Source organism: Oncorhynchus mykiss, chromosome 16 (genome assembly GCF_057628025.1).
Source record: "Oncorhynchus mykiss isolate SJ-2025 chromosome 16, ASM5762802v1, whole genome shotgun sequence".
Lineage (NCBI taxonomy): Eukaryota > Metazoa > Chordata > Actinopteri > Salmoniformes > Salmonidae > Oncorhynchus > Oncorhynchus mykiss.
The window spans coordinates 16,702,911-16,727,752 of NC_143037.1; the positions used below are offsets into that span (position 1 = coordinate 16,702,911).

General features: G+C 45.4%; 1 protein-coding gene across 49 annotated transcripts in view; it reads left to right on the top strand.

The window, feature by feature from the left end:
- The first annotated feature begins 1,351 nt into the window (after positions 1-1,351).
- The window catches only part of LOC110491462 (transcription factor 7-like 2), a 114,132-nt gene continuing 90,641 nt past the window's right edge, over positions 1,352-24,842 (top strand). For 37 of the 49 annotated variants that reach the window (XM_036946317.2, XM_090202045.1, XM_036946323.2 and 34 more), the window contains exons 1-3: positions 1,352-2,031; positions 2,180-2,246; positions 2,400-2,524. In XM_036946317.2, coding sequence (XP_036802212.2) covers positions 1,843-2,031; positions 2,180-2,246; positions 2,400-2,524 — 381 coding nt within the window. In that variant the 5' untranslated portion in view covers positions 1,352-1,842. The remainder of the gene's footprint in view (positions 2,032-2,179; positions 2,247-2,399; positions 2,525-24,842) is intronic. The other 12 variants (XM_036946327.2, XM_036946344.2, XM_090202070.1 and 9 more) reach the window with 2 other exon arrangements.

Sequence of the window (24,842 nt, forward strand, 5' to 3'; positions counted from 1 at the left end):
CAGCCAAATGAGAGGTGTGTCAGCTATAGGCCTATTCCATAAACTGTTTATATTTTCTAAGAAAAATGTTATACATGCCTACCAACAGCATTTTAGGGGTCATCAAAAATATGAACCCTATAAGCAGAGATATACACTTTAATAATTACATTTCAGAATTAACAATGAAGAAAATTGTGCGGAACAAAAAATGCTAAAACCCTCGTTTGTTTCTCTGCCTAATTTATTCAAACACTTCAAACACTGAGCGAAAAATGACTTATTTTTGAGTTCCTAGAGGTTGCTGTTTTTAAACAACACTTGGTGTGAATACAAGCAGCGATAAGTGTTGAGGATGATCGTAGACCACATTCAGGTAGGCAGTTTTATATTCAATACATTTTCATCGTAAAAAAGACTAGATACTGGCCTTCTTGCTAGGCAGGCCTACAACCAGGCTTCTGTCAATTGACCGTGACCTGATTGACCGCCTTGTGTAGAGCTGTCAAGGAGTCAATTAAGCATATTAATATTCAGACAGGTGACATAATTTGACGCAAACAGTAGGTTTAAGTGTGTTATTCATTAAATTGTCGTACAAAAAAAATCTAGCCTATCGTCTAATTAAAATGTCTTTATTCCAGCACCACTCGATGTCCATTATAAATAAACCTGCTCCATAATTATTTATTTTTTCGAGAGCCGTTAATAATTTGCATCAATGATACAAATGAGATGAAAAGTTTATTGCTGGCATTTTTTCCCTGTGCTTTAGAAATCTGTCAGATGGAGAAAAGAACACAGCACAAATGTACCAAGCCCCTGTTATATTATTCAGAATGAATAGGCTACAGGTTAGTCTTAAAACCCCGGCCTCATTAGCCCCTCTGCCTGTATTCTTCCCAACCGTGTGCAGACTGAGAGCACGTCTGTGCGCCCATTATTGCGTCCTTTGTATTTCAAAATGCAAATGCATAAACTATAGATGCAACCTAATTCAGGATATAGTCTAAAATATAAAATTATGCAATATGTTATGAGAAATGTACAACAACATGTCTAATAATACCAACATAATCATAGCTAGCATGACATGGGCTAAAGAAAAATGGAACGGGCTCAAGATGTCATAGTAATCGAAATGGTATTCCTACTGCTTCATGTAACCTGCCTCTACCCTATGAAGCAAATGTTGATATAGCCTATATTGATTTAAGTTTATCCTGGAAAGCATGCGCAGTAAACTTTTGGCCCCTATGCCGTGGTTTTTCAAAATTGCTACATTTTGAAACGGGAGAAAATAAGGATGTGCTCTCTATTCATTTTCAGTGGGAGACCGCCCATATATTGAATCCGCATTTACAAGTAGGCTACTTCAGGCTATTTTGCAATTCCAGCACAAAAGCAAACGGGCGCTTCACTGTCCTGCGTTCCTCACCCAAACTGCCTTCTCTAACTGCACACTCGTCCGCCAGCTTCCTCCAGGCTTTTTTCTCTCTCTCCCTATTTATAAAAACGTCACTTCAAGTCCCTCCCTTTTTGAATCTCATTAGTTTCTTGTGTGTTTCTCCCTGTCAATAATCCTGAATCCAGACTCTCTCTATTTCCATCCCTCTCTATCTGTCAATCAGCGCCGCCTTTGAACTGAAAACCACTCCGACCAACTTCAACTCACTCAATCCGAGCGGCTCAGCTCCATCTCCGGCTTCTTTTTCTGCCAAGATTCCCCTTCTTTTTAGTTTGTACTAACCGCCAGTGCTTGGAAAACGCCAATACAGACTCTAAACTTTAACTCGGATTCTAGATCTCCAAGATCAAGGGTTTAAAACTTTGTGTTTTTGCCCCCCAAAATTGCTCGGGAAAATGCCGCAGCTCAACGGCGGTGGAGGGGACGATTTGGGTGCGAACGATGAAATGATTTCCTTCAAAGACGAAGGGGAGCAGGAGGAAAAAATTTCGGAGAATTTATCAGCAGAAAGGGATTTAGCGGATGTCAAATCTTCTCTTGTAAATGAATCAGAAACAAATCAAAACAGCTCGTCGGATTCGGAGGTAAGTGAAATAATCGATTGTCCATTCGGTAGTTTGCAACCATTTACTTATTGTGCGCGAAATGTGCATTGAAACCACGGTATTTAAAAAGTAATGATTTCCCTATGTGTTTCTTTAATGCAACCCCTGTGTTTCGTTGCATTTCAAGGCGGAAAGACGGCCTCCTCCTAGATCTGAAACTTTCAGAGACAAAACAAGAGAAAGTTTAGAGGAGGGTGAGTTTCTGCTTTTCCGTTCACGCTCTTGTCTCTTAGATTTTTACACAATGGCACTATATGAGCGCACCGAATGAGTTTCTTCTGGAATCTCAGATGCGTCAAAGTTTTCAAGGCACTTATAAAAGTTATTCTTTTCCCCCGCCATGTTAGCTGCGAAAAGGCAAGATGGAGGGCTGTTCAAGAGCCCACCGTACCCGGGCTATCCATTTATAATGATCCCCGATCTTACAAGCCCGTACCTTCCGAATGGATCACTTTCTCCAACAGCTCGCACAGTAAGTTCATTTATTTACACCTATACATTAGTGGACACAACCCAAGTAGCCCCTAGAGTAAACGCGCATTGTCACCCAGCTAGGTGTGTTTAGTCGTTAAATGTAGACAGAAGTTTCACAACTTATGCACTGTACAATGGCATGCATGTTGCTTGCAACACAGTGTTCCTTTCCTGCATGTCTCTCTGAAGCCGATAGCATTCTATAGGAGTAGGGATACTCAATGCGTTTCCATCACCTCAAATAAAAACAATTGTATGCAAGGTCATGTGCATATGAGGAATAATCTATTTCTTGTTCACCTGTGATCAAATTATAATACAAAACATAAACATTAATTTTAATAAAAACATTTCAGTTTATATTGGACAATTAAAAATGATTCTTGTTTTTCTTGTTGTTATTGTATTATTATGTGAGTTTCAGATAGGCTGCTTCTGGCTTTGATTTTATACTGCCCCCTAATATAATGTTGTACTCTGCCTTGGCTACGTTGTTTTAAACATCATTGAAAACCTTTTTTTTAACTTTAATGCTTAAAACTCATGACCCATTTAAACCTTCTTGGTACTGTGTAGTAACACCTAACACAAGTACGTTTAGATAAATATATCAACATAAAGGAAACTCAGAAGAGCATTGAGAAGGAACCTTCTAAAAACAAAACCAACGTGTTGATTAGTTTATTTAATTTGCATCTGTCTAACGGCATTGACATTAGCTAAAAGAGGCCTGTCATTGACAGTTACTTTGAATATGCAGACATTCATATTTTTCCCTCAAAACATTTCAATCTAAAACAATATGATGTATAGGCTGGAAATAATGTTAGAATTTGACATGCTGCAGTGTTGTAGCCTATGTACTGCTTGCATACCACTCTAGCTTGTAACGGGTAAACCATCGCTCTTAGAAGCATGTGCCATGTAAAATGTTATTTATGGATAAATTCATCTTATTTATTAGAGGCTATCAGCTTTGCTATAATTATGCAAACTTACTCAATTCCTCGCCACCTCCAAGTCCCACTGGGCAATGCTTAAGCGGGATCATTTTCTAAACCATTCTTCTTTCTTTTTTTTTATGGTTGCAATTACAAGTCGTCGCTTTAGGACGTGTCATCTCATTTTACAAGGTTAAGGCAAAAAAAATAGGCATTAGGAAATATGAACTTACCCCCATATACGCCTTTTGGTAATTCAATTCATATTTGTTTCCTCAATTTAGTGCATCAGGCACACCTTGAAAATCAACACACGTGATGGGCAATGCAATGCATCCTTTTGTGTCTGACACATGCTAAGCATGTCTTATAACATGTCTACAAAATAATTAAACAGCTATTTTTTTGTTTGTTGTTTTTTTTGGACATCTTATTGAATTATCTTGCTATTTGTATATTTTATGATTAGGTCTTTTATTAAATGTGTGTCTCGTGCATATTTGAGACCAATTGCCTTTCTTTACCTTTAACACACACACACACACACACACACACACACACACACACACTTTAAGCTGGCTTCTTATTTCAACGGGCAAGGGTGTAGTTTCTTTTTGTTCACTATAAACCCAGGTCTAGCACTAGCACACGTAACTTCCACATTAGAATGTGCTTATGTACTAAGCTGATAAGAATAAAGTCATGGAATGCCCTTGCACTGTAAGAAGATGCTGCTGTACATGTCTCAATCTGATCTCGGGTCTGTGTACAGTCTTCCTCCTATTGCCCATTAGTTTAGAGGTAATTCCTAATCAGGAACATTGTCATATTAGCCTTTTTGGTCACTGTCATTCCCCATCACCTACCTGTATGTGGGATAAGATCATCTGCACAAAATAACATTTCAGAAATGCCTAGCGAACCCTGTTTGCTTTGTAATTGGTTTACAAAGCAAGGCGACATTGCACACGTGATATCATTTTATTGCACAAATAGAACTGCACTATAAATGTGCAGTACAGCTTTATTCTTCCTCCCCTGAGAGTACGTCATACCTTTTTAGGCTGACGGTGGTTTACCTACTGCACTAACCCAGCCCTCCTTTTTACACCGTGTGTGTCCAGACGTTAGAGCTTTGATGTTTTGTGTCCGTTGTATTCATAAATGTATAGCATCAATAATTCACCTGGGCATTGATTATCTGTCTTCCTCCCTAACTAGTAATGAAGGCTGCAGAATATGACTGGTACTGTGTCTGTGATTGGAAATGGCTAGCTCACTCCATTGTTATGTTACAGTTCTTTGATATAGCAGGCGCTGTCAGTTGTCCAATTTTCTAATTTAATCGATTTCCGGTCTCGTTGGCGCAGACGGCGCAATACTATTATTTTTGAAATTCATGTTTTGGCATGTGTGTGCACATTTTAGTTTTTTGTTTCCATACCTTTAGGCATTTATTGGTCCAAGGTGATACGATTGTGATGTTAGTGATGCTACGGTCTTACCAATTGAGTTCCCCTTTTTGTCAGTGGGCTGTGATCTTAACATTTTTGGCATGCCTTTCTATGCTTCCTGTGATTCCGTTACGGCATGTCTTTTTGAAGTGTGAGTGTGTGTGTGTGTGTGTGTGTGTGTGTGGAGGTCACTATAATTTGTCTGACCTCAGAGAGCTATAATGAGCGAGAGTTTGTTTTTCAAACCACCTAAGTCTAAAAAGCTGTACAATTTGGGATCATTTAGCAATTTGACATGATGTTGTGCCCAGGGTGTTAGGCCTCCTGCCCTCTTCTCCTCCCTCTTTCCCTCGTTCCTCACTTCCTTCCCCTCCCTCCTTTTTCCAACCTCACACAAAGGTCTGCTGGTTCAGTAGGAGCAGGATGAATTGGTGAAGAGGCCTGGCCAGCTAACCCCCGGTGCCATACTGTTTCTTGCACACTCTCTCTCTTTCTCTCTCTCTCTCTCTCTCTCTCTCTCTCTCTCTCTCTCTCTCTCTCTTTCTCTTTCTCTTTCTCTTTCTCTTCTCTCTCTCTCTCTCTCTCTCTCTCTCTCTCTCTCTCTCTCTCTCTCTCTCTCTCTCTCTCTCTCTCTCTCTCTCTCTCTCTCTCTCTCTGCGATTGTGCAGATGCTAATGCTAACATGGGTCTTTCTGAAAAGGTGATGGGTTAGCTCCAGCGCTACGGGCTAACGTCACACCTCAACAGGTCTGCAGAGAGGCGAGAGAGCGGGGTTCCAAGAACTCTGGCGTAGGGCTGCAGGGCCATAAATCTACTGGGTTTATTTACTGCCTCTTGGACTTTTGAATGTTAAGATATTCGACGCCACCCCTGGCCCCATAATTCCCGGGGCAAGCAGGCTTTTGGCTGGGGTTTTGGGTTTCGTTGTATAATTACGATTAGTTTTAAAAAAGGAACAAAAAAAGAGAGAGGGAGAGAGAGAACACAACACCAAGATTCCACTGGTCTATTTAGAGTGGGGAAAAAAGACGCTCCCGAGACCCGTGGCGATTCCACAGCAAGCTCGGCGAGCAGCTTTGTGTGGTTAGCTATACCAATAGCTTTTTTTCTCTCATTTCTTTGTTTCACTTGTATTGCTGCACCAGTATCTCTGCTATTGTGGTAGACCCACCTATTAAAAAAAATAATACTACTTACCTTCACAATTAATGACATGCCATTTTTACATGTTTTTGGAGGGACTGGTGGATTTGTGGCAAGATTATTGCAATTAACATCCGATTTAGCAGTTGTAATTGAACATCAGCCTGGAAATAGCACCTAGCGTAGTCCTTTGTGTTTATGTAGATGTGATGGTATGTCCAATATTTTGGAATTGACACAGACGGTATCTTTTTAAATATGTTAGCCGCATATGCATAACAATGGTATATGATGTGGATTGTGTGTGTTCTGGTGCAGCTCTGAATGGCTTGTCCCTGCGAGGTGAGGAAAGATAGCTTCATGTGGATTTAGGGGATAGACCCAAACCTTATCAAATCGGCTTTACATGTTAATAGGACCTAATTGCTATCCGCAGGGGGTTCATGGCACTATGCGTCCACATTTTGTGTTTCACCTCGCAAAACGCACTCCGAATTTATTAAGGTTGTGATCCTTTTGTCCTGCAAATCACTTTTGTTTACAAAGTATAGTGGAAACAGGACCCGCTCTCTCTCTCTCCCTCTCTCTCTTTCTCTATCTTTCCTCTCCCCCCCTTCCACCTCTCTGTTCCTCTCATCCCATGCAAGGAAAAGAAAACATCTTTATTTTTCTTGAGCTTGATAAACACCCATAAAAAGTGCAATCTGTTTTGGATTTGAGGGAGTTAAGTTGGGGAGCAAAGTTTGGCACCATTAAACAAAAATTGGGGCCTGCTAGACATTAGCGGCGCACAGCACATTCTCTCAGCTTAATTAGTCCAAACTGTAATTGTTCATGGTCTGCCAATAGGAGTAATGCTCAGGAAAAGTGGAGTTGCACTAAATCGGCCCACGGCTTTTAAAACAATAAATCACTCGCATATTTGTGCCGTGATTCAGATGGAGTCTCGACCTCTCCCATCTCGACATGTGGTAAATTGTAAAGTCAATGAATCGCAGATGTAGAGAAAGAGGGGGGGGGGGGGGGGGGGGTGGTGGGTTAGAGAGGGAGAGTACAGTAAGGTTTTGTTAGCGCCTGGTGAATGAATGGAAAAGATTTGCGCTGTAAATATTTACAGAGATGGGTTTTTTTTCCTCGTTGGCAGGGCTTAATTGTCTTATGCTGATGATGTTGGCAGGCAAAGCTGTGTGAAAGCATTCAAAACTCTCCATCAGTTGGTTTGAAACGACACACACACAACAAAAAAATAAGTCAGTCCTACACGTTTGTGGGCGTGTTTTTAATTCGGTCTTTAAATACTGGGATGGGAGTAGTTCCCTAGTGGTAGTGAATAAAGTTTGGGTATAGTTCATCCTTCTTTTGTCCCCTTATGTTTACCTATCAAACCTATGCGATGGGTTTTTGCGTAATAGAACTCTACATTTAAGGTTTTCAAAAAGGTGATGGATTTCATTGAATTGTAATAGACCTATAACTGAAATATACAATGTGTGTTCCTCAATAGAACTGTGGCTGGTAAAGCAAATTGCATAGACTACCGACAAAACACTTTCACCCCTAACCTTCCACCTCCCTATCGCTGGGCCATACCGCTGTATGCTGTTCTGTTAAAGAAACAGCATTGGCTTAGCAGCTGTGGACTGGACTTCCCTTCCACTCACCCCCTCTCTCCCTTTCTCTCGATCTCTCTGTCTCTGTCTCCCATGCATTTCCATAAAGCTCAACACAAAGATCTCACTGTACATCTGGAATGCAACTTTTGTCATCTGTTAAATATAGTCTTGCTGCCGGCCCACAGGGCTTGGTGCTCCCTGAAACATGGAAATCTAATGATTGCCTATCTGTGGGTGTGTGTGTGTGCATGTGTGTCCCATATATGTACGGCACAGTATGTGCATGCAATATGCACTCATATATTGGATATTCTATGCTCCCTAGATCGGACACATGTAAAATGCATGGATGTTCCCTGAATTTCAAGTGGCAGTTCTTATGGTTCTTTGTTTTATTGTCCTAATACCTTTTAAATGGTTCTGACAGAAATGCACGTGCTGCGAGCGTCGCATGAGTTAGCCCTGGACTGCTAGTCGAGATGTCAAGGCTTACCTTGCAGGCAATGACTCCTTAAGATCGACAATCTCACCCCTTTATTCTGTAATTCTACTGAAGCTGAAATATTTTTCTCTCTTTCCATCAATTATAGAATCAATATAGTTTAGAGTAGGTGGTAGTTGTATTCCTTTACAATAGAGCTGGGTTTTGCACTGCAGCCAGTACAAAGAAACGATTTCTGGGGTATTTGGATCCCCATTAGCTGTTGTAATATCAGCAGCTCCTCTTTCTTGTGTCCACAAATAGCACTGTGGTACATCTGTAGTATTGATTGTCTGTTTAATGATCATTTCATGATCGTCATACCACAGACCTTTTCATAGGGAAACACTGTATCATTAAGTGTGTTGCATTTTTCAAATGCACATGCACGGAATTTTACTGTCTGTTTTTTGGTGGGGGAAATAATTATACTTGCCCCCCTCCCTCTTCTCCTAGTCCCGCTGATAACATTTACACTAGGTATATTTTTGTTGTTGTTGTCTGTGTGCATATTTCCATGAACTCATTCATTCAAGCCCAGCAGCGAAAGGAGTTTACCGGCGGCGTGGGAGAGAATGCGTTGGGGGGGTTAAGAAAAGCGGGAAATGAGTCCATCGATGTGTGTATGTGTGTGTGTGTGGGGGGGGGGGGGGGGGGGTCGCACAAAGGCCGGTTGAATAGGGCGCATAATTGCTGTTAATGCCGGGCAATGAGAGCAGCGACAGTTCCTGGTTAATGTCCAAATAATAGTGCCTCCAGGCCTCACATTTATCCCCCCCAAAAAAACAGCGGGACTAGGAGAAGAGGGAGGGGGGCAAGTTTATTGCCGAGCTTGACGGACAGGCCATGTGTGTGGCTTTTCCTCTTAATGAATCTGGCTAGTTCTCTACAGTATTTACCTCCTCCTGTGTCTACGTCTCATCATCAAAATGTCCGCCCTAAAAGCGTTGGTGGGCGAGAGGATTGTGTGACAGTGGGGGAATTTGGTGGTGCCAGGCATATGTTTGGATTGGAGTGTGTTTGGGGAGGGTCAAAGTGCAGAGTGCTGTCTGTTGGGAAAAGAGCTGCCTCTCTGACCCTTTTATGACGAGTGATAGGAGTGGTTGAGTTTTCCATTGGAGTGTCTGTCTGTCTGTTTGCTTGCGCGCACGCGCGCGTGTGTGTGTTTGCATGTGTGTGTGCGTGCGCAGCTGCACGCCTGTGTGTCTGCGGTTTGTGTAACACTATCACAACCCCTAATGATCATGTTGGGCTATATAATAACGAGCCGTGCCAATGTGCAGGGATCACCTGTGGTTGGCCAGCCTTTTATGGATGTGGTAGAACGCTCTAGAATGTTCCACTGTGCGGAAATCTCACTCAGGAGGGCTTGGTGTTTTGGGAGAAGTGATTATGAATAATTGCCTGCAGTGTTTGGAGAAAATATGTGAACCCTTTAGGACTTATTCATCCTTGTAGCATCTCACCATTGTTATAAACTACAACAAACCTATAAGTGTATTTTTAACTTGAAAGGGAAAAGAAATTGCAAATATAAAAGTCATTGTCATTACAATATTAGGTCCTGCGTTAAAAGAGGCAGCAGTCTTACCAGTGTATCCTGTTATGGTGGTTATCTGCTGTATTTAATGTATTCACAAATGTCAAGGGTTTCTGTATTTGTAAGGAGCATAGATCATTTGACATCCTTGAGATGGATCTGTCTGTCCAGGTTGTGATTGCAATTTTTTGTTTGTTCGGATAATCTGATGATGTGAGGGACCGTTTTGTATTAAACGCGTAATTGAGAAGGGAAAGGTGATAAAACGATGCACATGTTATATTCTAATTATACTCTTAATTGTGGGAGGATAAGTTCTGAGGAGTGCTGTGTTTGTGTGTGTGTGTGTGTGTGTGTGTGTGTGTGTGTGTGTGTGTGTGTGTGTGTGTGTGTGAGCGCACTAAGGAGGTGATTGTTTGCTTTTTTTGCTGTAAAAGGTTGGTTGATAACTGCTTGAAAAGGTGAGGGAGTTTCAGAGCCACAGCAGAAATAAGATCATCTGCTAATCTCCAGATTATTGTGGGATTTAGAACAAAATGTTGCGGAGATTACTGTATGTAAAAATGCACAAGGCTAATGAAATTTAAACCCTTTGCACACACGCAATGTGGAGTACTGAGAGATCATCCGGGTCTGTGCACCAATTTCCCAATAGATTAAGAGGAAATGTCCAGTGTCCACTCTTTTGCTGCCAAATAGAAATCTATTTGCACACGATAATATTGTCCCTCTTAAAAATGACAGCTTTTTAAGTAGATTTGTTCACAGTAGATAACATATCATGAGAAGTACTGGTCACATGGGCACATGCTACAGTGGGCTCCTAGTAGGCTGTAGAGTAGATTGAATAGCACATCTCATTCTGTTGTGGGATATAATTGTATGTTATGGTCTGTGTGTTTGAGTAGGTGGTGGGGGGGGGGGGGTCGTTTGTGTGAAAAGCATAGGTTTAAATCTCCCTAATGCACTCTACTCCACTGAGGAATGGGGTCAGCAATGTTTAGGGTCAATTCCAAACGTGAGGAAATTGACTCCCAGCACTGAGTGAATTGTCAATTGGCTCCCTAAGGGGTCAAAGTGAATTGAGTGTCTGTTTGGACAACTGGCCCGAGGTGGGATGAGTGGCCTTCGCTGTCAGCCAGAGGGGATGGATGCGGACTGAGGACTAAATCAATTGAAAAGCAGAGGGAATTTTGCCCTGTTGAAGTGGAGGACAATTGGATTCAGCAAGGTTGAAATAAGGTTTGGGTTTAAATCATGACCTGTTGTTCACAGTCATATAGCACTAAGGTCGATATGTACAGGGGAAAAGAAGTCGCCTCTGATTTTCTATATTAGGCCTATTAACAGGTTTGATTGACAGTCAATTGAAAGGATTTACATGATGTCATAATAATAGAAGATGAAAAGGAAGAGTTTTGAGAACTTAAGTGATTCATGAAATATTGAAAGTGGTCCACACAACCGACAGTAAGCGTCTCGGTCGCCTTGGTGTCATTTTGCGGGGGTGGACAACATGAGGGTCATGTGACTGGCCCTTGCGACGTCTGTCACAGTGCCCTTTAGAACGAGGAGTTTAACTTCCCCTCTATCTTTATGGAGCACCGTGCTTTGCATTTTTCAAATACCAATAAAGATAAATTGCTGGCTTTGTCATAACAGGTGGTGTTGAGTGGCAAGATTTCAGTTTTAACTCTTGATATTCTGGTTAGCTCATCTGCCTGTGCCCAGGTCACTACGCTAGCATTGTATGTGAACAAATAAAACCCATTCAGACATCACAGTGGTCAAAGTTAACCTGTTATGGCCATTATGTATTTAAATATGTATTTATCTTTGGAGGATGACCCCGAGGACTTTTTGACGTTACTCTCTCTCTCTCTGGTCCGCCCCGCACTGAGGTCTCAGTGGAGAGCAGCTGCTCTGGTAGGGCCAGGCGGCCGGAGGAATTCTCTGCTGTTTAAACAGTGGGTCGTCTCAGTGCCGGCCTGAAGGACCGGAGGGGAAGGAAGTTCCTCTGTGTTTACATTGCTGAATTGTCCTGTGGACCCCAGAGTGTCTGATGCACTACTGTTCAAACACAACACAAGTGTAGAGATGAACCCCACCAACACCAGTGTTCACAGCTATAGCGTGGTCTGTCTGTGTGTGGTTGCTCACGACCCTCATTTACCAGATACCACAACCATGGCCGGCTGTTGTTTCTTCAACCTGGAGGTTTGCGTGACTGATATTAAAGAATTGCGAGGTTTGAGTTGAGAAAGAGTGGGGTTTAGATAGATAGTTCCACCAAGGCCTTGCCTACTGGGCTGCCAGACATTGACATACAGTGAAGTCATCAGACTAATCGTTGTTCGAATTACCTGTTATGATCCGATGACAAATCTCCCTCACTCCCACCATTGGAGCGGAAAATGTAGCCGGGATTGGCATGATGTTAGCAAGTGTGTAAACTGTGTTTCAACAAGATGGATAAATGCAATTATTGGCCAGACCTGAGGAGGGGGAAATCCATTTAAAGGCTGTAACGCTAAGCAGAGGTCATGGTTAATTCATTTGGCCAATTTATGGGTGATGTATGAGTGTCGGGGCACATTAGTCAGGGAGGGGGAGTTGGGCCTCAGTGTCCGTCCGTCCGCCTGTGTGTGTTCTGGGGGGAGGTTGGTGTTGAGAAGCGCCGCTGTAGAAAAACACAGTCTCCTTGGTACAAGACTCCCCTGTTTTCTCCTCCTCCCTACCCCCTCCTCCCGACCTCCTCCTGCCTACCCCCTCCTCCCTACCCCCTCCTCCCGACCTCCTCCTGCCTACCCCCTCCTCCCTACCTCCTCCTCCCTACCCCCTCCCCCTGCCTACCCCCTCCTCCCTACCTCCTCCTCCCTACCCCCTCCTCCTGCCTACCCCCTCCTCCCTACCCCCTCCTCCTGCCTACCCCCGCCTCCCTACCCCCTCCTCCCTACCCCTTCCTCCTGCCTACCCCCGCCTGCCTACCCCCTCCTCCCTACCCCCTCCTCCCTACCTCCTCCTCCCTACCCCCTCCTCCCTACCTCCTCCTCCCTACCTCCTCCTCCCTACCCCCTCCTCCTGCCTACCCCCTCTTCCCTACCTCCTCCTCCCTACCCCCTCCTCCCTACCTCCTCCTCCCTACCTCCTCCTCCCTACCCCCTCCTCCCTACCCCCTCCTCCCTACCTCCTCCTGCCTACCCCCTCCTCCCTACCCCCTCCTCCCTACCTCCTCCTCCCTACCCCCGCCTCCCTACCTCCTCCTGCCTACCCCCTCCTCCCTACCTCCTCCTCCCTACCCCCTCCCCCTGCCTACCCCCTCCTCCCTACCTCCTCCACCCTACCTCCTCCTCCCTACCTCCTCCTGCCTACCCCCTCCTCCCTACCTCCTCCTCCCTACCCCCTCCTCCCTACCTCCTCCTGCCTACCTCCTCCTCCCTACCTCCTCCTCCCTACCCCCTCCTCCCTACCTCCTCCTGCCTACCTCCTCCTCCCTACCTCCTCCTCCCTACCCCCTCCTCCCTACCTCCTCCTCCCTACCTCCTCCTCCCTACCTCCTCCTCCCTACCCCCTCCTCCCTACCTCCTCCTGCCTACCCCCTCCTCCCTACCTCCTCCTCCCTACCTCCTCCTCCCTACCCCCTCCTCCCTACCCCCGCCTCCCTACCCCCTCCTGCCTACCCCCTCCTCCCTACCTCCTCCTCCCTACCTCCTCCTCCCTACCCCCTCCTCCCTACCTCCTCCTCCCTACCTCCTCCTCCCTACCCCCTCCTCCCTACCTCCTCCTCCCTACCCCCTCCTCCCTACCTCCTCCTGCCTACCCCCTCCTCCCAACCCCCTCCTCCCTACCTCCTCCTCCCTCTGCCTGCCATTTCGGCAGATAATACAAATGGACCCCCGGCAGGGAAATGACAAAAAGATACACTGAGTGCAGAAAGCGGGACTGCCGTGCAAATGAGGCGGGGAAAGGGGCGGTGCTCGGCCATGTGGCAGAGTGAGCACCGGCAGCATCTCCATACCAGGGGCTGCAGCACTCAATCAGGCTCAGTCCTCTGCCCCAGCACGCAGCTTGAACCCCCACAACCCCCACAAACTCACTATATAGCGCACATAAAGTATATTATGGGTAAAGAAGCACTACTAGTGGTAATAGTAGAAGGATTCACAGTAGCTGCAGCAGTGTCAGTTGTAGCTGTTGTTGGACTGTACAACTCAATTACACACTCCCTGACCCAGCTAGACTTTGATACTCTCAGTGAACTCAGGGGAGTTTACAATTAGGTTACAATTACAGCGTGGATTCCGACGTTTACTCCAGGCACACAAGGCTCAGGGCCTCAGCCCCAGGCAGTCTTACCTATCTGTGCTTCTCACTGTTCCCTTAAAAAAACAACGCACTGTACAGGTAACTGCCAAAATAAAGGAAACACTCAGAGTAAATGAGGGATACAAAGTATACTGAAAGCAGGTGCTTCCACACAGGTGTGGTTCCTGAGTTAATTAAGCAGTAAACATCCCATTGTGCTTCGGATCATGTATAAAATTGCTGGGCAGGTCATTCTTTTGCCTATCATGGCTGTGCCCCCATAGGATGCCCCCATCCACAGGGCACGAGTGGTCACTGAATGGTTTGATGAGCATGAAAAGGATGTAAACCATATGCCATCTCATTCACCAGATCTCAACCCAATTAGGGAGATTTGGGAGATTCTGGAGCCTGAGAACATTTTCCACGACTGTCAACAAAACACCAAATGATGGAATTTCTTGCGGAAGAATGTTGTCGCATCCCTCCAATGGAGTTCCAGACACTTGTAGAATCTATACCAAGGCGCATTGAAGCTGTTCGGGTTCATGCTGGCCCAACGCCCTATTAAGACACGATGCTGGTGTTTCCTTTATTTGGGCAGTTACCTGTATGTTACACAACTCTCATAGAACTGTTTTTTTTTTTAACAGTGGACCAATCGTCTTGTCTCTCTCACAATCTCTAGCCTATTTAAAATGGAAAGATTTGGCCTGCTCTGAACACAGTCATTGTCTCCCGAGAGACAAACCACTCGACAGTTACGCAAGTCGAGCGCTATGCAAAAAAAAACCCCGGTGGTTACAGCAGGGTGGGCGAGAGACTGGGGGAAGTAACATTTTACAGCTCCAAGCCACAGATTTAATCTGAGAGACATGAGGGTGTCTCTAGCCATGGTATTGAGGCTTTGTAAGTGGTCTGGATAACACTTAAGTGCCTCTTGGTTGGGATATTGCAACGCGTGTAGTCTACTGTGTGTGTGTGTGTGTGCTGTCAGGAAGTGGGGGTTCGTGTTTTTCACCTGACTTCCAGGCAGCGAGCTTTAGTTACTGTGTGAATGCTGGGACTTGTCAGGGACAGGTGTCAGAGTTGCCTGCCATGGCACACCCCCTGCCACACACACAGCAGCTGGGAGGGCAGGAGTCCATGGCCGTGGTGAGGGGGTAAGGAGACGGCATTCGGTGGAATTCTTCACCCTAATCTCAGCAGGGATCATTTGGTCTGAAACTACTGTAGTCCCATTGCTTAGTGTTGTTAGTAAGCCACTGGATGCTACTACTGTGGACCAGTATTGACATTTGATTGTTTAAGGATGTGGGTCAGTTTGCAGTATAGGCCAGTGATTGGAGCTGTAGACTCAGGTCCTTCCAGCTTGCCAGAGCAGATGCTGGTGGTCCTGTATGACTCAGTCGGTAGAGCATGGCGCTTGCAACGGCTGGATCGTCGGTTCGATTCCCAGGGCCAACCATATGTAAAATGCATGCACGCATGACTGGAAGTTGCTTTGGATGAAAGCATCTGCTAAATGAGTATTATATTATAATTATATTATAATTATATAAAAGTATTATAATATATTATCTCCCTTAGTTAACTTGTCTGCTATTCCCCGACACTTTGACGCCGATATCATGGCAGAGTTGGAGATTACAACGTGGAACTCTTATTTCCAGGGCCACAGAGTGGATGTGCATGAGAGACGAACTCTGCCCACCAACCCTACTCCTCCTCATCCTGTAACGTGGCCTGCGGGATCGCTTTGCGGACCTCCACATTTTCTAAATCGCTCTGGAAGAATCCCTCTTTCTCAATTTGACATGTGGTTGGTAACATCCAGCCATCCTCCCTCCTTCCCAGTCGCTCATCACGCCCTCTTGGGAGAACAACTGCTGACCGCGCTCTATAGGCCAAGGGAATTCCTCACCCCGACTCAAAAGAAACTGCTTGGAAGTTCTCTATATGTCCCGAGGGTCGTTTTACAGCAGAGGACGTGCCGCTCGACGCAACTGTTGCCATTTAGCGGGGAGCTGTCGGTCTTATTAGTGTCGTGAGGGAGACAAATGTTTTTCACAGCCATTATATACGGATTCAGAATTGGCCGCATCTGAAAATGACTCAACCTGGCGAGTCAGTCTCAGCTTGACCCGTATATATCCCCCTGGAAGTTCCTGTGCTGGTTTAGCCCACATTACTCCTTTCTAATCGGGGAGAAGAGGTGGGAGTGACCAGAGTGTTCTTGTTGGTTTGGGAAACGTTTGTGTGTCATTGATGTTCTCCTTGTCCCTATGATGGTTAGGGTAGATCAATAGCCCTCCTCCGGCCTGTTGGACTCCAGCCCCCAGTGGCACGAAGCTCCGTATACATGTCGAAGAACATGACACCCCAGGGTGCAACCAAGCAGGGCAAAATATATACCCAATGACCAAACGGGCAGCCAATCAGCCAGAGGATTTACAACCCGAAAGACCAAAGCATTTATCTCTCTTGGCTCGATTAAAGCCTCAGTTCAAGTATTTACACGAGCATCGGTGCAGCAATACATGTGCAATTACGTTCTAGCCTAAACTAACCAGGATTTGTGTCTTCATTGGTTTTGGCCGTGACATTTTGTAATAGTATCAATATCAAATCAATATCAGTATCAGTGTTGGTTTCAAGCATGTCTGAGTAGCCGACACATTCAAGCTGATTGGCCAGAGATTGAGATGCTTGGGGAGCTGTGATCAGAGACGATGGGAAGCCAACCTCTAATTGTTCACAGAAGCCATTGGCAGGAAGAGCGAAGCATCGGCAGGTTGGACACTGAGCAGAGCTCGCTCACTGCTGGGTTTTCAGGATAGGAGCCGAGCCCCGGGATGTTCCCCAAAGACAACCGCTGGGCCCAGAGAAAACCACAAACCAAATGTCTTCCCTCGCTCCTTTTAAAGGCCCAATGCAGTCAAAAACATGCTTTACCTGCGTTTTATATGTATTTCCACACTGAGGTTGGAACAATACTGTGAAATTTCAGACAGTTTTGGTGGGATGGAGTAAAAGGCCACTTTAAAATGTGCAGTTTTGTAACACAACACAATGTTGGAGGTACTGTGCATGCAATTGGCTGCCTCCAATGTCATTCTATAGAATTTGGCCGTACGTCCAAATTGTGTAATAAAGCACTTTCGTGGGGAATAACTCATTCTGATTGGCTGGGCCTGGCTCCCCAGTGGGTTGGCCTGGTTGCCAAGTGGGTGGGCCTATGCCCTCCCAGGCCCACCCATTGCTGCACCCCTGCCCAGTCATGTGAAATCCATAGATTAGGGCCTAATGAATTGATTTCAATTGACTGATTTCCTTATATGAACTGTAACTCTGTAAAATCTTTGAAATTGTCACATGTTGCTTTAATATTTTGGTTCAGTATAAATTGCTCTTGTTATGTGGTTTACCAAACAGGGGGTGTTGGGAGCCGACACGTTTTGCATAGGCCCATGATTTTGGTTCCGTCGTGAAAAATAAGGGTCTGTTTTCACTGACCCTGAATATAGTATTATAGACAGATATATATTTTTGAAAGTAACACCGCCCTGCGCTTGTGTTCTTCACGCTGTTTTGATCTCCGTCACAGATGCTTGGCAAGAGGCACATCTGCTCCCCCCACCCCACACTTGTAGCACAAATCCTGTTTTGTGGTGTTTTTGTGTGCCATAATTGAGCAAATAACATCAGTAATGATTCAATTGGGCATAAAGTAATTGAGAGGCGGCCTGCTTGCCATCTGTCTGGTGAGATTACTGTTTCTGTGTAATTAAAAGTGTGACCTCGTGGCCGTGGTGAGAGGTGCCAGTGGGCAGTCAGAACCACAGGCCTGGACTGGGCTCTTTTCTTTTAAGACGGGGTGGGGGTAGTGGCGGTTTAGCAGGGCGGTAAATATAGCACAGGGCAATAGAGGGGAGCTAAAGTGGAATTCTCCTTTACATGGGATGTGCACTGTACACACACAAGTACTGGTCCGTGTCAAAGCCCCAAAACATGCCACAATTTGTAGGGGGAGAGAGGAGCCCCACAAAGTCGTGGTGATCCTTGTGTGCATCCAGTGTAACCACGAGAGGGCGGAGAGGTAGGGGGGATGAGGGGGGCCGAGAGGGGGATCTGTTTTTGCTCTGCTTTCACGTGTGGTTTTGTTTTGACTCCTGAGGTTCAGTGTCCCTTGGACAGTGTCCAGAGACTACAGAGCCTGCTTTTTGCACCCCTCCTCCACAACGTGAAGGGGTCTGTAAGACATGGAATTGGATTTAAGATTTGATCTTGTTGCATGTAGTAAACAGGGCATTATAGACAAGGAGATGGGGTTAATGACTGTGTGTGTGTGTGTGTGTGTGTGTGTGTGTGTGTGTGTGTGTGTGTGTGTGTGTGTGTGTGTGTGTGTGTGTGTGTGTGTGTGTGTGTGTGTGTGTGTGGTATGCATAATCGTATACACACACTCACATACAAACACAGGATGCATGGCTGAAAAAGACATTAGACCATGTTACCCGTGTGGGCTGGAAGCCATCTTGCAATACTTCCGCTAAGACGGTGAGGGGAGAGAACAAAAATAACAGTTTTAATTACTATGGATGGCAGGCCCGGGTGAGGTGGCACCGGCCATAGGGGACCGAGACTGGGCCAGCCTCCAGGGGAATTACAGGGTGCTCAGGGCAAGAAATAGATCTGGCTGCCTACACTGCCTGCCACCCCTTCAGCAGTCTGCCTGCCACCCCTTCAGCAGTCTGCCTGCTCCACTTCAGCTGTCTGCCTGCTCCACTTCAACTGACTGCCTGCCACCCCTTCAGCAGTCTGCCTGCTCCACTTCAGCTGTCTGCCTGCTCCACTTCAACTGTCTGCCTGCTCCACTTCAGCTGTCTGTCTGCCTGCTCCACTTCAGCTGTCTGTCTGCCTGCTCCACTTCAACTGTCTGCCTGCTCCACTTCAGCTGTCTGCCTGCTCCACTTCAACTGTCTGCCTGCTCCACTTCAGCTGTCTGCCTGCTCCACTTCAGCTGTCTGCCTGCTCCACTTCAACTGTCTGCCTGCTCCACTTCAGCTGTCTACCTGCTCCACTTCAGCTGTCTGTCTGCTCCACTTCAGCTGTCTGCCTGCTCCACTTCAACTGTCTGCCTGCTCCACTTCAGCTGTCTGCCTGCTCCACTTCAACTGTCTGCCTGCTCCACTTCAGCTGTCTGCCTGCTCCACTTCAGCTGTCTGTCTGCTCCACTTCAGATGTCTGTCTGCTCCACTTCAGCTGTCTGTCTGCCTGCTCCACTTCAACTGCCTGCTCCACTTCAGCTGTCTGCCTGCTCCACTTCAGCTGTCTGCCTGCTCCACTTCAGCTGTCTGTCTGCCTGCTCCACTTCAACTGTCTGCCTGCTCCACTTCAGCTGTCTGTCTGCCTGCTCCACTTCAACTGTCTGCCTGCTCCACTTCAGCTGTCTGCCTGCTCCACTTCAGCTGTCTGCCTGCTCCACTTCAGCTGTCTGCCTGATCCACTTCAGCTGTCTGTCTGCTCCACTTCAGATGTCTGTCTGCTCCACTTCAGCTGTCTGCCTGCTCCACTTCAGCTGTCTGCCTGCTCCACTTCAGCTGTCTGCCCGCTCCACTTCAGCTGTCTGCCTGCTCCACTTCAGCTGTCTGCCTCCTCTACTTCAGCTGTCTGCCTCCTCTACTTCAGCTGTCTGCCTGCTCCACTTCAGCTGTCTGTATCTTTGTATGTTTGTTTCATGTAGTCAGTGTTTCAGTCAATAGACCTGTGTAGGGGTAGGCCTAGACGTTCACCATCTGAGGAAAAAATACATATGTTTTCAGTGTAGCAATATTTGGGCTATGTTTCTAGATTTGACGTCTTTTTTTTCCCTTTTCAGTGTTTTTTTGTACTTTCTACCTCTCGGGTTATATGTGTCTCTTCTTCTTTATGTCTCTTCTACTCTTCCTCTCCCCTTGCTCTCTCACTCACAGTGTGTGCTCTGATTACCTCTCCAAACTGGCAATAAGTTGATTGCTTTACAGAGATGATGTAAGCCCTTGCCCTAGGGTACATCAGGTTGGATTTCTCCTGCTTTATCTTGTAAAGCCTAAATTAACAGCTGGTTTGGTTGGAGTTCTTCTGGATCTGACTAAAGGATTAGGCTTCGTTCTCATGTGAGTCGATCTAGTTAGATTTATTGCAGGTCTATCAAAAAAGATCAATGGGAGTCCTTTTTGAAAAGTAAATCCTTAATCGTTCTTTGCACTTAGGTGTCATCATTGGGACTTTTTTTCTCTCTCACACTCCCCCCTTCCTATTCCCTCCGTCCTCCCCCCTTCCTATTCCCTCCGTCCTCGTCTATCCTCCTGTCTTTTCTTCCCCCTAACCCATCGTTGATAGGGAGCGAACTAGCGATCTGCCCTGTCGATGGATGTTATTCTGCGGTATCACCCGATGGATTTTTCTCTTGCTCATTAGCTATCCATCACGGCGAGGCAGACTGAAGCCGAGATTTAGCAACACAAGCCCTGATCACACCTGAAACATGCCCCACCTGCTAATTTCCTTTATTTTCAAGTTTATCCACCCATTTTTGGTCATGGCCAGAATGTAAAATGAACGTCAAAAGTAGATTTTATTTCTTAATTTTAGCTAACCCTAACCATTTTCCTAAACTTAACCTAATTCTCCTAACCTGCTACGTTAATTCTCCTAACCTGCTACGTTAATTCTCCTAACCTGCTACGTTATTTCTCCTAACCTGCTACATTAGTTCTCCTAACCTGCTATGTTAGTTCTCCTAACGTGCTACGTTAGTTCTCCTAACCTGCTACGTTAATTCTCCTAACCTGCTACGTTAATTCTCCTAACCTGCTACGTTAGTTCTCCTAACCTGCTACGTTAGTTCTCCTAACCTGCTACGTTATTTCTCCTAACCTGCTACATTAGTTCTCCTAACCTGCTATGTTAATTCTCCTAACCTGCTACGTTAATTCTCCTAACCTGCTACGTTAATTCTCCTAACCTGCTACATTAGTTCTCCTAACCTGCTACGTTATTTCTCCTAACCTGCTACATTAGTTCTCCTAACCTGCTACGTTAGTTCTCCTAACGTGCTACGTTAGTTCTCCTAACCTGCTACGTTAGTTCTCCTAACCTGCTACATTAGTTCTTCTAACCTGCTACGTTAGTTCTCCTAACCTGCTTCATTAATTATCCTAACCTGCTACATTAGTTCTCCTAACCTGCTACATTAGTTCTCCTAACCTGCTACGTTAGTTCTCCTAACCTGCTTCTTAAGTTCTCCTAACCTGCTACGTAAATTATCCTAACCCGCTACATTAACTCTCCTAATCTGCTTCATAAGTTCTCCTAACCTGCTTCATTAATTATCCTAACCTGCTTCATAAGTTCTCCTAACCTGCTTCATTAATTATCCTAACCTGCTTCATAAGTTCTCCTAACCTGCTTCATTAATTATCCTAACCTGCTTCATAAGTTCTCCTAACCTGCTTCATAAGTTCTCCTAACCTGCTTCATAATTTCTCCTAACCTGCTTCATATGTTCTCCTAACCTGCTTCATAAGTTCTCCTAACCTGCTTCATTAATTATCCTAACCTGCTCCATAAATTCTAATAACCTGCTAATTTAATTCTCCTAATCTGCTTCATAAGTTATCCTAACCTGCTACGTAAATTATCCAAACCTGCTACATTAACTCTCCTAACCTGCTTCATAAGTTCTCCTAACCTGCTTCATTAATTATCCTAACCTGCTTCATAAGTTCTCCTAACCTGCTTCATTAATTATCCTAACCTGCTCCATAAATTCTAATAACCTGCTAATTTAATTCTCCTAATCTGCTTCATAAGTTATCCTAACCTGCTACGTTAATTATCCTAACCTGCTTCTTAATTTCTACTAACCTGCTATGTTAATTCTTCTAACCTGCTTCATAGGTTCTTCTAACCTTCTACTTTAATTATCCTAACCTGCTTCATAAGTTCTACTAACCTGCTACTTTAATTATCCTGACCTGCTTCATAAGCTCTTCTAACATGCTACGTTAATTATCCTGACCTGTTTCATAAGTTCTCCTAACCTGCTTCATAAATTCTCCTAACCTGCTCCGTTAATTCTCCTAATCTGCTTCATGAATTCTCCTAACCTGCTCCGTTAATTCTCCTAATCTGCTTAATAAATTCTCATAACCTGCTACGTTAATTCTCTTAACCTGCTACAGAAAGTCAAAAGCTCTATGTCCTCTAGCCATGAACCCCATTTCTGACTCTTCCCCACAGTGCAGCCATCACTCAGGTTTGCTCTAGTATGGATACAGAGCCAGAACAGTTACTTTTCAACCATCTGGATAGAGTTCATCATCTGGTGTTGCCATCCTTGCCTTGAAATCAAGACTAGGGCATAGTCAACCTTTTTATAAGTGCGTTCTTTCTCAGGTTCATATAGAGGAAGTGGCATGAAGGATTGTTATTCTTGTAGGAAATCCTTTAGTCATAGGGAAATGGTTCCTTATGTTGTCAAGGGGATTGTCTGCAATATCGAATGATCTACCTTTTGTGTGCTGCATTCCTCTATGCTATATGCACGATTTCCCAATGAAATTCAATAACCTAACCTAACAATTTTCTTAAAGGTCAATGATAGCCGGAATGTCTTATAGATTGGACATATTGGTGCTGTATGTGACTGAATAGCAGCACAGGTCTTTTCCTTCAACTATCCTTCAGCTATTAATTTACATTGGGAAGAGCCCCATCTGTTTTGTGTTTACATACAATACCGTAGCACTTGAGCAAAGGCATACTTTGTAGTTCTTGTCGACAAGTTCTATCATAATGTATACATGCAGCCACTCATAACCTAGGCTTACTTGTACACAGACACACAACGATGTGGAAACACAGGAAGTCCAGAGGACCTGGCAGCTGTTGCGAAACAAGATCCGGACATGTTTTATGTTCCTCCCCCCTCCCCTTCTCTCTCTCTTTCTTTCCATTCTCACTCTCTCTCTCTCTCACTTTCTCCTATTCCTCCAACAACGGGTTGATTATGTCGTACCTCCATTCTTTTTTCCCCACTCCTCCCTCTCTCAAGGCCATGTCTCTTAAGGAATCTGTAACTTGAAGAATGGGGTTGTGGCGGTGACCCCAAGGGTAGATGAACAAACCTGACCGACGTTGATACTGGCTGTGCTTTTAGATCTGAGTGTTGGACGTAAGACTGCATACATGTGTCTGTTTGTGCGCTATTCCGTGTGCTAGTTGGTTTATAGATGGCAGGATGGTGACCTGCATGGATGGTTAAGTGGTCCGAGTTCTCTCAAGGATGGCTCCTCCCATCGAGGAAGTGAAGGAAGGATGAACATGTTTTCCACCCTCCTCATCCATCCTCAACGGTGCACCTCCATCCTCAACTTTACCTCGCACCAAGTTGGAGTTGTCAGCTTTATTTAGATCAGATTGTGTGTGTGTGTGTGTCTGTGTCTGTGTCTGTCTGTCTGTCTGTCTGTCTGTCTGTCTGTCTGTCTGTCTGTCTGTTTATCTGTCTGTCTGTCTGTCTGTCTGTCTGTCTGTCTGTCTGTCTGTCTGTCTGTCTGTGTGTCTGTGTGTGTGTGTGTGTGTGTGTGTGTGTGTGTGTGTGTGTGTGTGTGTGTGTGTGTGTGTGTGTGTGTGTGTGTGTGTGTGTGTGTGTGTGTGTGTGTGTGAAGGAAAAGCTTGGGGCCGGTCGATGTCAAGTTCAGGTGTGTCCTCCTCGTAGGTATAGCTAGCTGGCAGACCAGGGGTGGGGCTGTGGGGGAAGATCGACGAGATACATGGGAAGGAAGGGCTTGCTGTCAGCCAGCTGGACCTCTTAATCCTATAGCCTTGGGGAAAGGGTGTGTGTGTGTGTGTTTGTTTGTTTGTCTCTAGCAGAGGTTTGTCAATTTCAGCACACCTCTGCTCCAGTATTTGGCCCAGCTGTGTGTGTTTGTCCATGTCCTGTAGCGCGTGTGTGTGTGTGTGTGTGTGTGTGTGTGTGTGTGGATGGACGGTTCTGCATTTAATCTCCACTGTGTTTACTGTAGTCCTCACTTTAACAGCACACTGTATATTTATGTAGAGAAGACACAGCCTCACCCCCTTGATGTTGGAAAAGGCGATGGGGGGTTGGGGGTAAGGGGTAGGTACTGCACTGCTGTTTGGGGGATTGGGTGCAGGATAACAAACACTGCCAGTACCCCCCCCCCCCCCCCCCCCCTCTCTCAGTATCAAACCAATGCCTATTCTCTGATTCAAACACACATTATTTGAACCTCCCATTCTAGCTCAAACAACCAGAGGTCAAGCAGCCAGTTGCATCCCCACCGTTCATTAAGAGTGAAACCTACTATTTAGCCACATTCCCTGCAAGCTTGCTCTCTCTTGCTCTCTCACTCACCCCACTCTCTCTCTCTGTCTTTCCCTCTCTGCCTTTCTCTGTCCGTCTCCCTCCCTCTCTCTCTCTCTGACTTTCGCCCTGTCTCTCTCCCCCGTCTCTCCCTAGCTTGCTCTCTCTTTTTTTTTTTTGGCGTAGATTTTTACATATATCACAGGCTGGCAGGCTAAGAGCCTGGGACTTCCCCACGCCACACTCCAAGCCTTTGATCCTTTGCTTTGGAGGTAACATCAAAAGGAGAGGCATAGAAAGGCAGCTACTACTGTGAAGTTCAATGTTCAACTTGATGGCTTGGCTGAGGGCTTTTTTTCTCTCCTCCTCCCGCCGCTGTTTCCCCCCAGCTGACAGAAACACACAGTTTGTAGCTCAGATTTTTTTTTCTAGATGATGTTAGCCTTTATGGAACCCTATCCGGAAACAAA